This window comes from Borostomias antarcticus (assembly GCF_949987555.1).
Source record: "Borostomias antarcticus genome assembly, chromosome: 1".
NCBI classification, from domain to species: domain Eukaryota; kingdom Metazoa; phylum Chordata; class Actinopteri; order Stomiiformes; family Stomiidae; genus Borostomias; species Borostomias antarcticus.
Genome location: NC_140234.1, coordinates 46,146,231 through 46,163,116, shown reverse-complemented (window position 1 = coordinate 46,163,116; position 16,886 = coordinate 46,146,231). Strand labels below are relative to the sequence as shown.

Below are 16,886 nucleotides of genomic sequence, written 5' to 3'. Positions count from 1 at the left end.
AATGAATCAATCGTTCAGATCAGATCGGAAGTGCTGCATGCATGTTACAACATCATTGTTACCTTTATTAACATAACCATAGCCTACATTTATCTCTCTAACGTTAGGCTATCCATCTTACACCAGTCGGCCATTCGATAAATGGAAGCGGTGAACGCCAACGTTGACTGAAAACACCCAAACTCAGTGTATCGTTTCATCTTCATGCTACACATCAACTCCTTTACATTGTATGTGAATAAATTCCTGTTATTCTAAAAATATCCCATTTCTGTCCATTCCTGGAAAAGGCTAATAATTGCTGTCAAATGATCACTCCAGTTTATCACCGTATCCCACTACCATTTCAACTATGCACAGGAGGTTGTCTTGTGGTCATTTTCATTAAAAAATGATTAGCCTGATCAGTTTGTTGTATGTATTAAGCCCTTTTTGAGCGGTATGCTTGTATTAATAGCTTATAGCTTGCCATACTCACCAACCTTGGGACCTCAGAAATAGGGAGCATTTTCAAACCAAATTGCGGGGGGGGGGGGGGGGGGGGGGGCATTAAAAGCATTACAAATTAGACATTAAAAGCATTAAAACGAAATGTGAAACATTATATATATATATATATATATATGTGTGTATGGAGCAATTGTTTTTAATGTCCGACTTTTGTCTGTGCTGTTCAGTAAATGTGCATCTGTCCTAATTTACTGTAGCCTATCTATCTACTACACAACCTAGTTCAAATTTATGAATCCCCCCCCCCCCCCCCCCGCAATTTGGTTTGGAAATGATCACGCCGCGGAAGATTCATAAAGTTGAACTAGGTTGTGTAGTAGATAGGCTACAATAAATTAGGACAGATGCACATTTACTGAACAGCACAGACAAAAGTCGGACATTAAAAACAATTGCTCCATACACACACATATATATATAAGACAATCTCCTGTGCATAGTTGAAATGGTAGTGGGATACGTTGATAAACTGGAGTGATCATTTGACAGCAATTATTAGCCTTTTCCAGGAATGGACAGAAATGGGATATTTTTAGAATAACAGGAATTTATTCACATACACTGTAAAGGAGTTGATGTGTAGCATGAAGATGAAACGATACACTGAGTTTGGGTGTTTTCAGTCAACGTTGGCGTTGACCGCTTCCAGCTATCGAATGGCCGACTGGTGTAAGATGGATAGCCTAACGTTAGAGAGATAAATGTAGGCTATGGTTATGTTAATAAAGCTAACAATGATGTTGTAACATGCATGCAGCACTGCCGATCTGATCTGAACTATTGATTCATTATTACCATGGATCGGTATTGGGATTGATCAAGGGCGAGTGTGAAATAGCAGCCACGAACTCAGCGGGTTATCCGAGATGCGGTAGCCGCGGCCAATGCTCCTGCTGGCGGGGAGTGAAGCTCTTCAACTCGCCTGTCACTGGCTCCCTGGAGGAATTTAGCCTGGCTGCAATAACGTTATCGCGAACGGAATGAATACCATCTACTAGCAAACGAAACATGTTCAGTTATATTTAACCTGTTAAAACTAAGATGCCTGGATGAAAAAATAATTTCTCCAATTGATATATTTGACAAAAACAGGTTAATATGCAAGCCGGTTTTCATTGCTAAATCAAAGCGGGGAGAGCCGAGAGAGCCGGGAACGTGCGTCTACATTTCAGATAAATGTGAACTTTTTCGTGGACGCGCGTCGGCCAGAGAAGCTCAACTGCGCAAGTCAAAAGTCACCGGAAGGCCAGAAAAGCACAACTGCGCAAGTCAAAAGTCACCGGAAATAGTCAAATGACTACAAATTTGCCAAGATGGCGCGGTTCAATAGGGCTTCATTGTTGATAGCGGCCAGTGAATGGAGTGGCTGTATCCAGTTATATTAATACATCCATGGGTTCAATAGGCCTTCACTTTAGATTTCGAATCCTGGGGGCTTGGGGGGGACATTGGGACTGGGCCATACAACGGGTAGCCCAGGGTAGCCTACTAGTTCCGAGCAAAATTTTAGAGAGTTGCGTCCATGAACTGCGCATAATGCGCAGCCTGCGGCGCAGCCTTACGTTGGAAAATTCCCGGAAGAGTGCGTCACTTCCTTGACCTGCAACTGACGTGTCTAAAACATCAACGTTATTGCGGCGGTGGATGAGGACTTTCTAATCAGTCCGATAGATACTGTTAATGTTTCCTCTTTGAAGTAGAGAGGACACTGGAAAGATTCATATGAACATTAATTTATTGTGTTTTTTCGTTTGAACATTTTTGTTTGTTTTGTTTACCTGCTTGGTATTATCTCGTGTAGCTATCGTGGTGGCAAGATGCTGGATTTCTTCACCATCTTCAGTAAGGGGGGCATAGTGTTGTGGTGTTTTCAGGGAGCTGGGGTTTCTGAATCCTTCGCTGGGCCTGTCAATGCGCTGATCCGCTCAGTTATCCTACAGGTAAAACACAGAAATCAAGTGACAGCTGTCATGTTATCGTGCTACGCAGCCATGTGTCATTATAGCAAATATTTCATTAACACCCCAGGGATACACGTTATCGCTGTTAATGTAGGCATCTTAGCTCAGATTATACAAAATGCACTTAATGTTTATTTCATGTGTCTCCGAGCGATTCTGCCGACTTTTTAAGACAGTCAGATGTTACTCTACACAGTAGCAAAAGTAACGTTAGCTGGCTAGCTAGCTAAGTGACTCGCTGATTGCGTAATATACATGCAGCACTGGGAAGTGGTCAACTTGAGGCGACACTCGCACAGGCTGTTGCTCTGGCTTTTCATTCACTGCTAGGGGTTAGATCCAGAGTATTGAAAGAGTGAAAGTTATCCAGTGCATGAATTTAAGTGTTCATAAAGTGATGAAACGTGAAATAGATATAACTTAGCTAACACTAATTTCCCCCTGAATGTTCCAGGAACGCAGTGGAAACAATTCATTTACTCATGATGCCCTGAGTCTTAAATACAAGCTGGACAATGAGTTTGAGTTGGTTTTTGTGGTAAGTTTCCAACAACAATTGATAACTGTGGTGAGATACCACAGTGCTAGCTAGTATTTGTATTGATGAAAAGGTCCCAGAATATCTCGTCTGGCTTTGACATAGACTAGTACTGTGCAATTTTCACCCCAACATTTAATTATAGTAGGAATGCCAAGCTGACTACATTTCTCTCTTTTTGCTCAGGTGGGTTTTCAAAAAATCCTGACCTTAACATATGTGGACAAGTTCATAGATGATGTGCAGCTTCATTTCAGGGATCGCTACAAGAATGAACTGGAGCAGAAGGGTGCTCTCAAACTTTTGAACACCAATTTTGAGTTTGAGGATGACTTCAAGCAGCTTCTTCAGTAAGCAGTCCAAACTCATCTCTTCAGTTGGATAACACAACCTTGATTATAGCACAGGCTCAAGTCTCATGAGTAGTGGTATGACATTGCATCCTATCATCCAATATCCAATCATATGCGGTTCAGTATTAATGCATGGTGCTTTATTCATCAGGGAGGCGGAAGAGAGCAGCAAAGCTCGAGGCCCTGTCTCCATGCGGACCTTCAACGAGTCCCTGAAGAGTCAGAAAACTGTGAGGTCCATGATTGAGACAAAGGGAGGGGAAAAGGCCAAGGAACAGGGTGGCAAGAAGAATAAGAATGCCAAAAAAGAGGGTAATTCTCTGAACAAAAAGGCGAGAGGTATCTTTGGAGGAGAGATTATCTCAACATTGTAGACTTCAAATAAGATGTTATTAAGTTGACTGGTAATGGAACTGTAATGGTAATTGGAACAGCTCTCTCGTTTGTGCTCCTCTTGGATGTATGTATACCCCATGGTCATCCATGTTTTTCTCTCTCCAGCTCCTGCAGCTGAGCTGGTGAAAGGGGATCAAGCCAAGGCGTCGGGCTGTGGGGTCCAGAAGGCCATGGAGAACGGTAACCAGGGATTGACCCAGGAGGAGATCATACAAAAGAAGAGAGAGGAGTTCTTCCGCAAGCGTACGGTGGCTCCAGTGGAGAAACCCAGGTGAGAAAGATGTATGCCGACATACAGAAGATGGAGACCCAGCATCTGATGATGTCAATGATTTCAGGCAGTTTGGCAAGTTTTGAACATGAATACTTAGTGATAATCTCAAACTTCCCAGTTTAGCTCTTAGGAGTGTGTGGGGGCGGGGGGGGGTTGTGAGATGCATCACAATTCTCTCTTTAACTATGCATCATTTTTTTTAAGGCCCACGCTGTAAACGTAAATTTCTTGCGGCTTGATGGTGAAACGTCAAAAAAAAAGTTGGTGAATTGTAAGTTACGTAACGGACGTTAAACAAACATGTGCGTTGTGTTTACGTTTGTGTTTTGGTGAAGATGGCTGAGCATGAGAAAGAAATCTGCTTGAAAAGCGAATGTACTGTATGGAAGTACTTTGGCCTCTATGAAGTTGAAGGGAAAAAAGACCTGGAGAAGAGCCACACAGTATGCAAGTTGTGTTGAGCTAAAATGAAATATATTGGGAACACAACAAACATGAGACGCCAATAAAGAATGCCGATGCGCATCGATAATCGTTTTATAATCGCATTGTTGCCCTCTGAATCGGAATAGAATTGTGAGGTGCCTAGAGATTCCCACCCTTATTAGTTCTGCTGTTTAACGAAAAAGTTCTCAGAACTGCAAATTGAAAGGCTTTTAATGAAAGTTGAGGGTAGGCTGAATCATTATATTACCTCAATCAGCAATAGATAGTAGGCAAAACTAACATTTTGTTATATGAAAAAGATTGAGATTATAACTTAATGTTATAATCTCCAGCTTTCAACATAATATTGACCTGTCCAAATACTTTTGTCACCATAAAATGGGGGGACTTTTTACAAAAGGGGTGCATTTCTAAACAGTTCACTCAGTATGGATGAAAATACCCTCAAATTAGGGTTGACAGTCTGCACTTTAACCCCATAGTCACTGTATCATTTCAAATCCAAAGAGCATCAGTGCAGACTACAGAGCCAACATGACCAAACAAACTCCAAATACTTCAGGAAAAGGAGCACAGTGGTCACAGGGTCGACATTCAATCTCCTCAGTCTCACCTCGGATGTGATTTCTTTTCTCTTCCTAGTAAGTCTCCCAAGCCCCAGAAGCCCAAGGGGAAGGAGAAGCGCGTGTGGGTTCTGGGTGGCAAAGGCACTAAGGAACTGGACTACAGCGAGAGCAATGGCAACAGTGCCCATGAAGCAGGGGACCAGGGCCAAGATGCTCAAGCTGACCCGGTATGTGCCTGTTCAGAATCTGTCTAGTCAGAGGGTATAGTGACATAACGGTAGTTTAGTTATCTATAGCGTACTACTTTCAGGCATGCATTGGTATGTCGCCATATGGTTGTACTTTGGTTGAAGCCGTAAATAATACCCTTGTCACCTATTCAGGGCATGCAGCTAAGCTCGATGAAGGGCGACTTGCTCTCAGTGGACTACGAGTCCAGCGATGGAGAGGACGAGGAGATGGAAGAGGAGGAGGAGGAGAGAGTGGTTGTTGCTGACACCAAGAAGAGGTGAGACGCAGATCATTTCAGATTTCGGCCCACAATAATTTTGTTCAGTGGAGGGAATATAAGAGTGGCGTTATCATCCTGTGTTAATTTCTTATTTTTCTCACAGCTTTAAGAAGGGGGGTGGTTTCGGGGGCATGTTTGGGATGCTCAAGGGCCTGGTGGGCTCCAAGAGCCTGAGTCAGGAGGACATGGAGCCAGTGCTGGACAAGATGAGGGACCACCTCATCGGTATGACACTAATCACGTTTCCTTTGTGGAATTCTACACCTTCAATGTGCTCCACTCCACTTGTCTAAATACATAGACAATATAGCTGTTTGCTCAACACAAAAGCTTCTGTAGAAAATGACAAGCTCCGGTCATAATTCACATTTTCCTTTAATTTGTTGTTATACAGCGAAGAATGTAGCAGCTGAAATTTCCTCCCAGCTCTGTGACTCTGTAGCCAAGAAGCTGGAGGGCAAAGTCATGGGCACTTTCACCAGTGAGTAGCATGCGACTGAAACAACAATAACAATAACAACAATAACCTTTATTTAAACTCGAAGGACACTGAGGTTGCCCTCATTTACAGTGACGACGAGTAAAAGAGATAAAACATGAATAAAACAGAGGTAAGGCAATAACACTAAAAGCACAACATGAAAATAGAGTAAAATAAGTTAAAATAAATAAGAACAGAACAAGAAATACAGCTAAAGACAATTACAGTAAGATGTGCAAAATTCAGAAACCATAGTTCTAAAATGACCAAACGAAGGGAGGGTAGCCATTTTAAAAGTGCTTTGGAGGGCATTCCAGGAGTTTGGAGCACTGACAGTAAAAGCAGTCATTCCTAGGTTGGAACGAGCTCTGGGAACCTTGAGCAGGAGCACCTCACTGGAACGGGTTAGATAAGACCCAGAGTTCCAATCCAGCATAAAAGTAATATAAGGTGGTTGCTTACCAATAAGAGCTTTAAAAATAAATAAAAACCAATGTTTCTCACGTCTCATAGAAAGGGACGGCCAGCCAACCTTTTCATACAGGGTGTTATAGCTATCTCCTGTAATGAATCTAAGAGCTGAGTGGTAGACAGTGTCTAAAGATCTGAGAGTAGAAGCAGAGGCATGTCTATAGACTACATCACCATAGTCCAGGACAGATAAAAAGACTGCTTCGATAATCCTCTTTCTACAAAGCATTGGAAAGCTAGTTCTGTTCCTATATAAGAAGCCAATTTTCTGCCGTAGTTTGGTCACAAGATTATCAATATGAAATTTGAATGTTAATTTATCATCGAGCCAAATGCCCAGATATTTATATTCTGAAACTCTCTCGATAAAGGATCCAGTTTGAAACACTAAATGGGGATTTTAATTGAGCTATAAGAGCTTATAGTGTACCGGCAAGCTTCTGCTAAAACCATTCCCTGTCTCTATCTTTATCTAGCTGTGGCCTCCACTGTAAAGCAGGCCCTGCAGGAATCCCTGGTCCAGATCCTGCAGCCTAAGAGGCGTGTGGACATCCTCCGGGACGTCCTGGAGGCCCGCAGCCAGCGCCGGCCCTTCATCATAACCTTCTGTGGGGTCAATGGGGTCGGCAAGTCCACTAACCTGGCCAAGGTGAGACCCCTCTCACGCACTCCGACCTCTACTGGCTAGTGCTAGTATGACCTGTCGCTAAGCGTCCGCTATTTCAACTGTTTTAGGAGGGATTTGGAACCTGGGTTTTCAGACCACCAATCCAACCCCTGAACTCTCCTTGCTACACAAACATCTCTGTATTGCATTGTTGCAACAGTGACAGTTATTATACTTCCTCTATGTGATATGGGAGTGGCTGACCTCAAAGAAAGTATGAGTGTACCAATTCACACCTAACTTCACCTGGGAAGCCAGACCCAGAGAGGTCAACGATGTAGTCTACTTAAAGGGGCCTTCCAGAATTTTTGATGATTAGGTTAATTTCTTACATTCCCAGGGACGGCGCTACACCGGGGCTAGGCAGGGCTATAGCCTCGTCACAAATCTGCTTAGCCCCGGTTAAGCCCCCTCAAACATTTGGGTATATTTTAAGTAAAGGTTCATAATCAGCCATTCTCTCTTCATAATCAGGTCCCATGGTTGTGCGCTCGTGCTACAGGTACCCTGCGATTTACATGCACGTGGTGGGGTCTGGTCTGGTTACTATGCCTACGAGCCTAACGGCTCACCTCGCCAGACGAGTCGCTCTGATGTGAGGGTGTGCTCGTATGTTAGCCAGTCATTCATAATGGATCGTTTTGTAATTCGAAAGAAAAGAGACTTAAGTCTAGACGAGGGGGACATGTTACATGTTCTTGTTGGCATGTTGAATATTGGCAATCAGTCAGCTGAAAACCCTGCTCGGATGTTTTCGCTGTATGTATTATTAGCCTTAGGTCTAGATCGAATAAATATCACAGATTCTAGCAAATTCTTTGATTTAATTGTTTGCATCTATAGGCGTAGAAACCGGGGGAGGGGGGGGCGTGTCGGTGTACGGGCGGGTGGAGAAAAAAAAGTACATTTGAAACTTATTTTGAACACAACACGCGAGGGACGAGGGTAGTTCGTTTTGACAGTGTTTGAATATTGGCCAATCACCACCAACTTTCACTTGTTGTGTAGTTAATGTGACCCTTTCTCCCGCTGTGAGTTTGAGGACGGCGTGTTTAATGTCAAAATCATTCCTACGCCCTTGTCATGAAAATCTACTTTTTTCTTAGCACCCCCATGTATTGGTCAAGCCCCTCCTTAGCCCCTGGAGAGAAAAAATCCTGGCGCCGTCCATGTACATTCCCCCACTATTAGACATAATGGCAGATTGTTTGTCAAAGCTTTCAGCGTGGCATTAAATATATGTTTAGAATACTAATTTAACAAAGCAGCCTTAAATCATTTTTGTGCATCAGTTTTTTTTTCTGTGGCTGTCCCACATCCATGGTCATAAATGAGATTTTGAGAAGTAGGCTTTATTATTATAGCCTGGCTTCCTCAGCCTGATCACATGAACTCACATCCTGTTTCTCTCCACATTTCAGTCTGGTAACGCTCCCATTCAGACCAATTTCCACCTGGTGGATATTTGCCAGGCCAATAAAGTTTATCTAATATGGGTCGGGTTTGATAGAATGACTGTTCCCACTTGATACGATGAATAACCCACGTTTCGTTGCTCTGATTGGTTATATGTCTATCCAATTGCGTTGAGGAATTTTGATCTATGTCCGTTGATATCGCCCCTTGGAGATTGAAAATAAACTCATAAGCATTTCCAGACCCTTCACATTTTTGCAAATTGGGTCTGGCAATTCTTGGCTAATATTAAGCCATAACAGCCAAATTAATATTTTACATTAAAGCTTTTGGAGAAAAAAAACATTGCCAAATTCTTATGTAGGCCAATACAAAAGTATATTTTATATATACTGTATATTGGGCACCAGTCGCTGCGCAGGCACAGAGCGTACAGATGAGTGTACAACCACGGTCGAAGGTGTGGTGCTTCACTCCTGCTTTTGCATATATGTGGAGAAAAAAAGTTGTGTAACAAAGAAAGTAAGAGTCCGCACACTGTAGCTCCCATTTAAGATTATTTATGGATACAAAATATGAGTGACGTTTCGAGCGACAACGCTCTTACTCAGACAACTGGATAAACAGCCACACCAAACATTTATATGGTATCTCAGGGTCACATATCCCTAATGGGCTAGACAATTAACCACTTTTCTTTAGCCAGGTGAAACCCATTGTGCTAAGTAACAGGGTCACCTGACTCCTGATACAGTTCACTCTGTGCATTAAAAAATATAATCTATGGTGCATGCATATTATACAACATGTTCAAAAATTCCACTGTATTTTAGAAAACACAAGTCATCCTAAATCAGTTACCAGTGGCTAAGTGCATTTGAAGTATCAAAAAAGCATCCATAAGCAAAATTACAATATTACAATATCCATGTTCAACATATATAGAAAGGACCCTACAGTTTCAGCTTTAGACAATTTCAGTCAAGTATTCGTATAAATATAGAGCGAAAGCACAGAACACATAAACACAGTCACAGTACCACCCTACAGAATTACAGATAAGGTCTAATGCTGAAGTCTTCATTCATACCTCTTGGAGCAAGGGTGTTCAGTGTATAAATCCAATATAGTTCTCGTCTTAATAGTAGTGTCTCTATATCTCCTCCTCTACGAGGGCATTTAACCGCTTCTATACCTATGTATCTAAGAGTGCACACATTGTGTCTAGCCTTTGTAAAATGAGCAGCTACAGGACTAGATGGATCTTGGTTGCGAATGGCACTCCTATGTTCTGTGATTCTGGTTTTAAGTGCTCTTGTTGTCTTTCCTATGTAGACAAGGCCACATGGGCATCTCAGCATATAGATTACGTTTTGTGTTTTACAGGAAATGAGGCCTTTGATGTTGTACACCTTTCCTGAGTACGGGTGGTTGAATGTGTGTGTTTTGTGTGTGAAATTGCACTGGATACAGTTGCCGCATCTATAATTCCCATTAGGGATCTGACTTAAAAAATGTGTCGAGGCAGGGGGAGGCATATCAGCTCTCACAAGCATGTTGCGTAGATTAGGTGGTCTTTTGTAGACTAGAGTGGGAGGCTTGTCAAACCCACATCCCTTTAAAGAGGGGTCTGTGTCCAGGATGTACCAATGTTTTTTTATAATCTTCTCAATCTCGCTCCCTATAGGAGAGTATTGAACACAGCAAGTGATTCTGGGGTCTGACTGTTTTGGTTCCTTTCTCTGCAGACATTCAGTCCGGGACATATTATTAAAACGTGTAGCTGCCCCCATGATCCAGTCCTCCTTGTAGCCCCTGTCCCTAAAACGATCTTTGAGATCTGTCGATTGTTTGTGAAAGTCATCATTGGAACTACAAATCCGTCGGATACGGTTAAACTGCGAAATAGGAAGATTCTTCTTCAGAAATGTTGGGTGGTACGATTCCCTATGTAGTAGAGAGTTTCTGTCTGTGCTTTTACGGTATGGATCAGTTTTAACAACATGTCCCTCTCTCTTAATCAGAATGTCCAAAAAGTTCATTTTTTCTGTGTCCACAGTGATAGAAAATTTAAGATGTTCATTACTGTGGTTCATGAGTTCATGGAATTCTTTCAGTTGTGTCTCTGTCCCCGTCCAAACAAAGAAAATATCGTCCAAATACCGTCTCCAGTGTGATATGTATTTAATGTACGGATTGGTCTGCTGGTTAAAGACCACTTCTGCCTACAAAATGTCCAACGTAGAGGGAGGCGAAGCTAGGGGACATTTTTGATCCCATAGCCACCCCAGACACCTGAAGATAAAAGTCAGCACCATAAGTTGTGCCAGGTCTGCTAGCGGCCGCCTGAACACATTAGTCGCAGTCTTTTATATGTGTCCAGGGCCATAATGAACACATATGGAAAAGGGCAAGACAATGGTGGGTTGTGGTTGGCACATTTCAATGTAAAAGATAGGCCTAAGGCCACCAAATATAGTGTTTATCATTGTCAGAACCCTTTTAATGTAGCAATGTGTTGACTAGTGCAACCTGGCCTAGCCTATATCAAACCAAATTTGATGTATTAAGAGTGAAGTAAGAAAAAGAAGTACATATCCTCTCCCTTGGTGCTTTCGGTTCCAGATCTCCTTCTGGCTGATCGAGAATGGCTTTACTGTGCTGATCGCGGCGTGTGACACGTTCCGTGCCGGCGCGGTGGAGCAGCTGAGGACCCACCAGAGGCGCCTTAACTCTCTGCACCCCCCCCAGGACCACGGGGGCCGGCCCGTAGTGCAGCTCTATGAGAAGGGCTACGGGAAGGATGCGGCGGGCATCGCTATGGAGGCTATCGCTTATGGTAAATATCATAGCAGAGCAGAGTTCAATTCCTCACTTACCAATTTAATGCGTATTTATTCCGAGTTCTCACCGTGGCGAGAACTTCTGGGAAGGCAAGGCAAGTTTATTTGTATAGCACATTTCAGCAACAAGGCAATTCAAAGTGCTTTACATGAGACATTAAAAGCATCAAGACAAAGTGCAAGAAATACCTTAAAGGTCATATAAAACAAAATGCAAAAAAATGACTTTTAAAACAAAATGTAGGAAAATAAAATACAGGAATAAAAGTACAGTGCAGTGTATGAATGAATAATTATTTAATTTATAAAAAGCAGCAAAAAGAAAAGTGTTCAGTCTTGATTTAAAAGAACTGAGAGTTGCAGCAGACCTGCCGTTTTCTGGAAGTTTGTTCCAGATATGTGGAGCATAAAAACTGAACACTGCTTCTCCATGTTTTGTTTTAACTCTGGGGACAGAAAGCACGCCTGTGCCAGACGACCTGAGAGGTCTGGATGGTTCATAATGTAGCAGCAGATCAGAAATATATTTTGGCCCTAAACCATTCAGTGCTTTCTAAACCAACAGCAGTATTTTAAAGTCAATTCTTTGATAGACAGAAAGCCAATGTAAGGACCTTGGAACTGGAGTGATGTGATCCACTTTCTTAGTCTTAGTGAGAGATAGAGCGTTGATATTCGTGGACGGTCTGGACACCAATGAAAAGACTCTTGAATTTTATGCGCAAAGTATTGATTGGCCCACGCAGATAGTGGACTGTGTCGGGAGGCTGATTTGGCCTCTGATTGGTCACTGACCGCAGCTGTCGAGCTGTTGGTAGCATATCTGACGCAAAGTTCAATTTAGATTTGCTTGGACTTTCTTCCATGTTAACTCCCCTTTTCTGGGCTGGATGAGTTTTTCATTAGTCCCAACTATACGCTCCCGATGGCATTATGTTTAAATACAGCTGTATTTGAAAGGTAGGCACTGGCTCCGCCCCTATGCCAATGTTACGCAGCACTTTATTCCACACTACTGCCGTCTTAGAAAAGCCTTAGAGGAGAAGATCTGACATTTCTCCCGGGCTCTTTCACTGTGTTTTAAGAGGACGGGCCAGTAGTGTTTCCTGCATATAGGAAAGGTTGCTATGAGAGATGACAGCCTAGGCAACAACACATTTCAAAACCTTCTCAAACTAAGTGAAATTCCCAGTGTTTCCTCCTGCCATCTTGTTTTCTCAGCCCGTAACCAGGCCTTTGATGTGGTGCTGGTGGACACCGCTGGACGCATGCAGGACAACGGACCGCTGATGACGGCCCTGGCCAAGCTGATCGCAATCAACATGCCTGACCTGGTGCTCTTTGTTGGGGAGGCTCTGGTGGGCAACGAGGCAGTGGATCAGCTGGTAAGACCGCCGCAAGGTTCTACAGGCTCTGTAGTCTTATCTTTTGGCCGGGCCCATAAACACCCCCTAGCTAGCCCCTACTCACTAGACACTTGTGTGGATAAGATAGGATTTAAGAGATCGAATGACGATGTCAACGATAAGCCCACCTTTCCCTCTGTGAATTTATTTTTTATTTTTTGCTTGTTCTTTTTCCAATCCATTCAGATCTACAGAGTAATAGTTAGGGGTTGTATATATCTTAACTGTCCTGCTGAGGGCAGCGCCATCGCATTATGCTTATTTGTTGATTCAGGGCCCAATAATGGTCACATCACTGGCGCTATAGTTGAAGGCTAAGGGAATAGGCATTTTGGAATTTTTGTGCCACCTGAAGGGACATTTGCCAGAATTGCACAAATATGACTTAGTAGGTGGAGCTGTTCATGGGAATGTCAGGAGGCAAAGCGCATCCATTCATGCCATCAGACTCTGGAACTGGAAACTTTCACAGGGGGTGCAGAAAACTAAATGAATTCATTAAATAATAAATAAAACATTGCTGAGAATGTTTTCATTGGGCACATGCAATGGCATGCAAAAGAGCTGTCATCAACATTCAACTCAAACTCATGAAAATGTTGCTTAATTTGGTGTTAAGAGAAGTCAGTAGACCTTGAAATGTAAGGGAGCGATTCATACTGCCTCGGGGAAGAGGCGGGCAATGTATGGCATTAAGCCAAGACATGAGTGGTGTAGCCTAACCTCTCACACCGCAAACCACCTGAACATTTGGAGTGGAAACACGTTGTGGTCCATGTACAGTATATGGCACTGTTATGCGAGGGAGCGCGCAACTTGGGTGTACTTACAGGAGACAATGGTTATCCATTAGACGTGGCTTATATACTTAAATATTATACATATATTGCCCCAAGCATTAATTTAATCGGTTGCTGTCAACAGCCAGGAGTGCGATAGATGGAGCATTTGGTCACCAATGTGTTTCAGATGTTTATATCGGGGGAGTACTACAATACGGTCCTCAGAAAAACGTTGGATCTGTTTGCCAACCTGTCCTGTCGACTAAACATTGGCTCACACCAGTTGTTGATATTTTGTGTTAAAGGAGTAGAAAAGGGAAAATGCATGTTTAGCCCTGTTTTAAGGTTACTTATGATCATATACAATAGTTCAAATCAAAACGTTAACAAAACTAGCACTTTTGAGAAAGTCTGATAATTGCTCTACCACCGTTTTGGTCATACAATGGATGTGGGTGGGCATCTTGAAAAATCTTTCAAAAACATGTTAAACTCTCAATTCCAAAGACAAGAAACTCACCGAGGTTCTGACAAATAATTTGCCATAAAGTAAGCATAAAGCAAATTAGGTAGCCTAGCAACATAAACAATAACAATAGCTACCGTAAGTAGTTCCGCTTCCTGAATCCCCTCTGCGGATTGATCTACACATCTACAACGGTCGCGTCAATACAAGTCAATGGATTTCATAAAATGATCAATAAAACCCTAAGGGATTCATACTTTGCAGCGAATTTGATGTCAGAACACCAACGGACACCAATTACCTCCTCGGTGAGCTTCTTGTCTTTGAAATCGAGAGTTTAACATGTTTTTGAAAGATTTTTCAAAGTGCCCATCCACATCCATTGTATGACCAAAACGGTGGTAGAGCAATTAGCTAGTTTTGTCAACATTTTAATCTGAACCAGTGTATATGATAATAAGTAACCTTAAAACAGGGCTAAACATGCATTTTCCCTTTACTACACCTTTAACCTATTAACCGATGCATGAAAAGCCGACATGAAACAAAAATTAATTCATCCATTCTCACCCATACCTATTTCTTTATATTGTGGCACAGCCGATTTGCTTGAGAAAGGCACACCTGTGTGGCGCCACTTCGTTCAATTATTCCATCCATTCACTGGACACACCACTGATTTCTGGATACCTTGTGTGAGCAAATTAACAAAATTTGACAATTATGTCTGTTGCCAAATAGCCTTTGCCGTTAGCGTGAGGTGATTTTGCATAACCATTAAATGACAAAAAAATAAAATAAATCTACAAATTTGCACAGCTGCCATTGTTTGCACTCCAGGGTTTTCAAAGACTGATTGCCTTTATTGGAAATGTGTTTTGCTCTAGTCTGCCACAAAACAATGACTAACCTGTGTGGGTTTTCAGGTGAAATTTAACCAGGCGCTGGCTGATCACTCCATGTCCGATAAGCCTCGCCTCATCGACGGGATCGTTCTCACCAAGTTTGACACCATCGATGACAAGGTACCCAAAAGATAACGATTGGTGCTTGACTGAGGAAAATGCTATAAATGGCCAACCTCTCTCATAGTAGTTAAAACTCCATAGTTTATATTGATGGAAGTGGCTCACTGCTTCTGTATGTATGACCTGTTTATGGAGTGCTGTGTTTCAAAATTGTGTTTTTTTCTGGTTGGAAAGACTGACATTCCTATCCTTCAACCCCCAGGTTGGTGCTGCCATCTCCATGACCTACACCACGGGACAGCCCATTGTGTTCGTTGGCACCGGGCAAACCTACAATGACCTGCGCAGTCTCAATGCCCGTGCAGTGGTCAGTGCCCTTATGAAGGCTTAAGGAGTTGTTCGCAGTCATGACAAAAGCAAACCAACACCATGCTTCAAGATGTCCAGTTCTGCTACTGTAGCTCCCATTCTAACCGAACCCCCCCTACATCACAGCAAAGAAACAAACGCCACTCACATGCACTAAGGCTTCCTCCCCCACAGCCATCCGGGAAACAAGGCCAGGGGTTGCCCTTTGACCTTCAAGCAAGACTGGAATGGATAAGAGAAATTATGCTATGAGGAAACTGCCTTGGATAACCTTTCAACTTTTGGGCCAAATCAAAACCAGTACCTCAATTGAACTTGACCTTTTAAATGACAACATTCAATTAAGTTATATAATGTAAAACTGACACTTTCCCTCACTAATGGCCAATCAAAGACCTAGAATATATTGTTCTTTCTCACTCTAACAGAACTCATTTGGCATTCTGTGATGTTTTTTCTTGTCACTGAAACAAGGTCAGATTTGAAGACTGCCTCCCAGTCCCAGAGGAAAGCTAAGTGACCATAGTGCCTACCCTATCCCTCCCCAGTTTCCTTGAAGCTGAGGTCCAGGTGACCATCTATCCACTGAGCCACAGCAGTGGAAGTTGGTCACCAGGTCAACAAGCCTGCATTTCACCCAGTATCCTCAGTCTTTCTGTCACTGTGTGGATGGACTCCAACAAACAAGTGGAACAAGTAAATCCTTGCAATGAAGAACCATATATGTGCTTTTTAAAATATTGTACATTAGACCCTTTGGCTCTGTGAGGCGCACAAGTCATCCAGAATGTTTTGCCTTGGCACTTAACACCAAGATCATCATAATAATTCTTAGTATTATTATTTTATTTTATGAAAAGCACAAACATGGTTCTTTGTCTGTGGAGTTTGGTTGTAGATTCAAATACTTCAGTTTGTGGTGGCAGTTGAGTTGAGAAGTGACAACCTTTGTAAATGTCCTCCAGAAGCTTCAATATTCTACACTTTGTATGTGTGGACCATTGGACAGATAGGTCTATAATTTATTTTTCTCTCTTGATTTTTCCCCTTTGTAATTTTGAGATCAAATACACAAGTCTTAAATTTCTCCAGACTGTTTAAATTACATTAGTGCAATGAGAGAATTGAGAGTTATATAGAGACGATTTGTCATAATTTATGAGAATGTAAACCATTTCTAAATAAAGCTGCTATGATAGCCTGTAAACCGCCTGTTTTTGGTGTATAGAATACTATAGGGTCTGTAACTGGGGCATTGATAATACATTTTGATTGACATCTTAAAGACAATGACTTTATGATGTTGACATACTGTAAGGCAAAAAAAGCATAATCAGGACAAGACATACTGTACAGGCCTAGATGGCCCACATTGGGAACTAAGCACAATCAAATTGGGGGGGGGGGGGGCATTAAAGATCATAAGCTAGTCTAAACAAATGAGTCTTCAGGTGTTTGTTG

At 42.3% G+C, this 16,886-nt stretch overlaps 1 protein-coding gene across 1 annotated transcript; it reads left to right on the top strand.

Annotated features, from left to right (window-relative positions):
• Window positions 1–2,126: 2,126 nt before the first annotated feature.
• srpra (SRP receptor subunit alpha) lies at window positions 2,127–16,620 on the top strand. The gene is made up of 14 exons (XM_084440217.1): window positions 2,127–2,450; window positions 2,926–3,009; window positions 3,196–3,359; window positions 3,514–3,674; window positions 3,864–4,029; window positions 5,122–5,272; window positions 5,429–5,553; window positions 5,660–5,781; window positions 5,951–6,037; window positions 6,985–7,157; window positions 11,217–11,430; window positions 12,656–12,819; window positions 15,015–15,113; window positions 15,319–16,620. Exons 1-14 carry the CDS (start codon window positions 2,328–2,330, stop codon window positions 15,445–15,447), a joined length of 1,962 nt encoding a protein of 653 aa, XP_084296343.1. The 5' UTR covers window positions 2,127–2,327; the 3' UTR covers window positions 15,448–16,620.
• The last annotated feature ends 266 nt before the right edge of the window (window positions 16,621–16,886 follow it).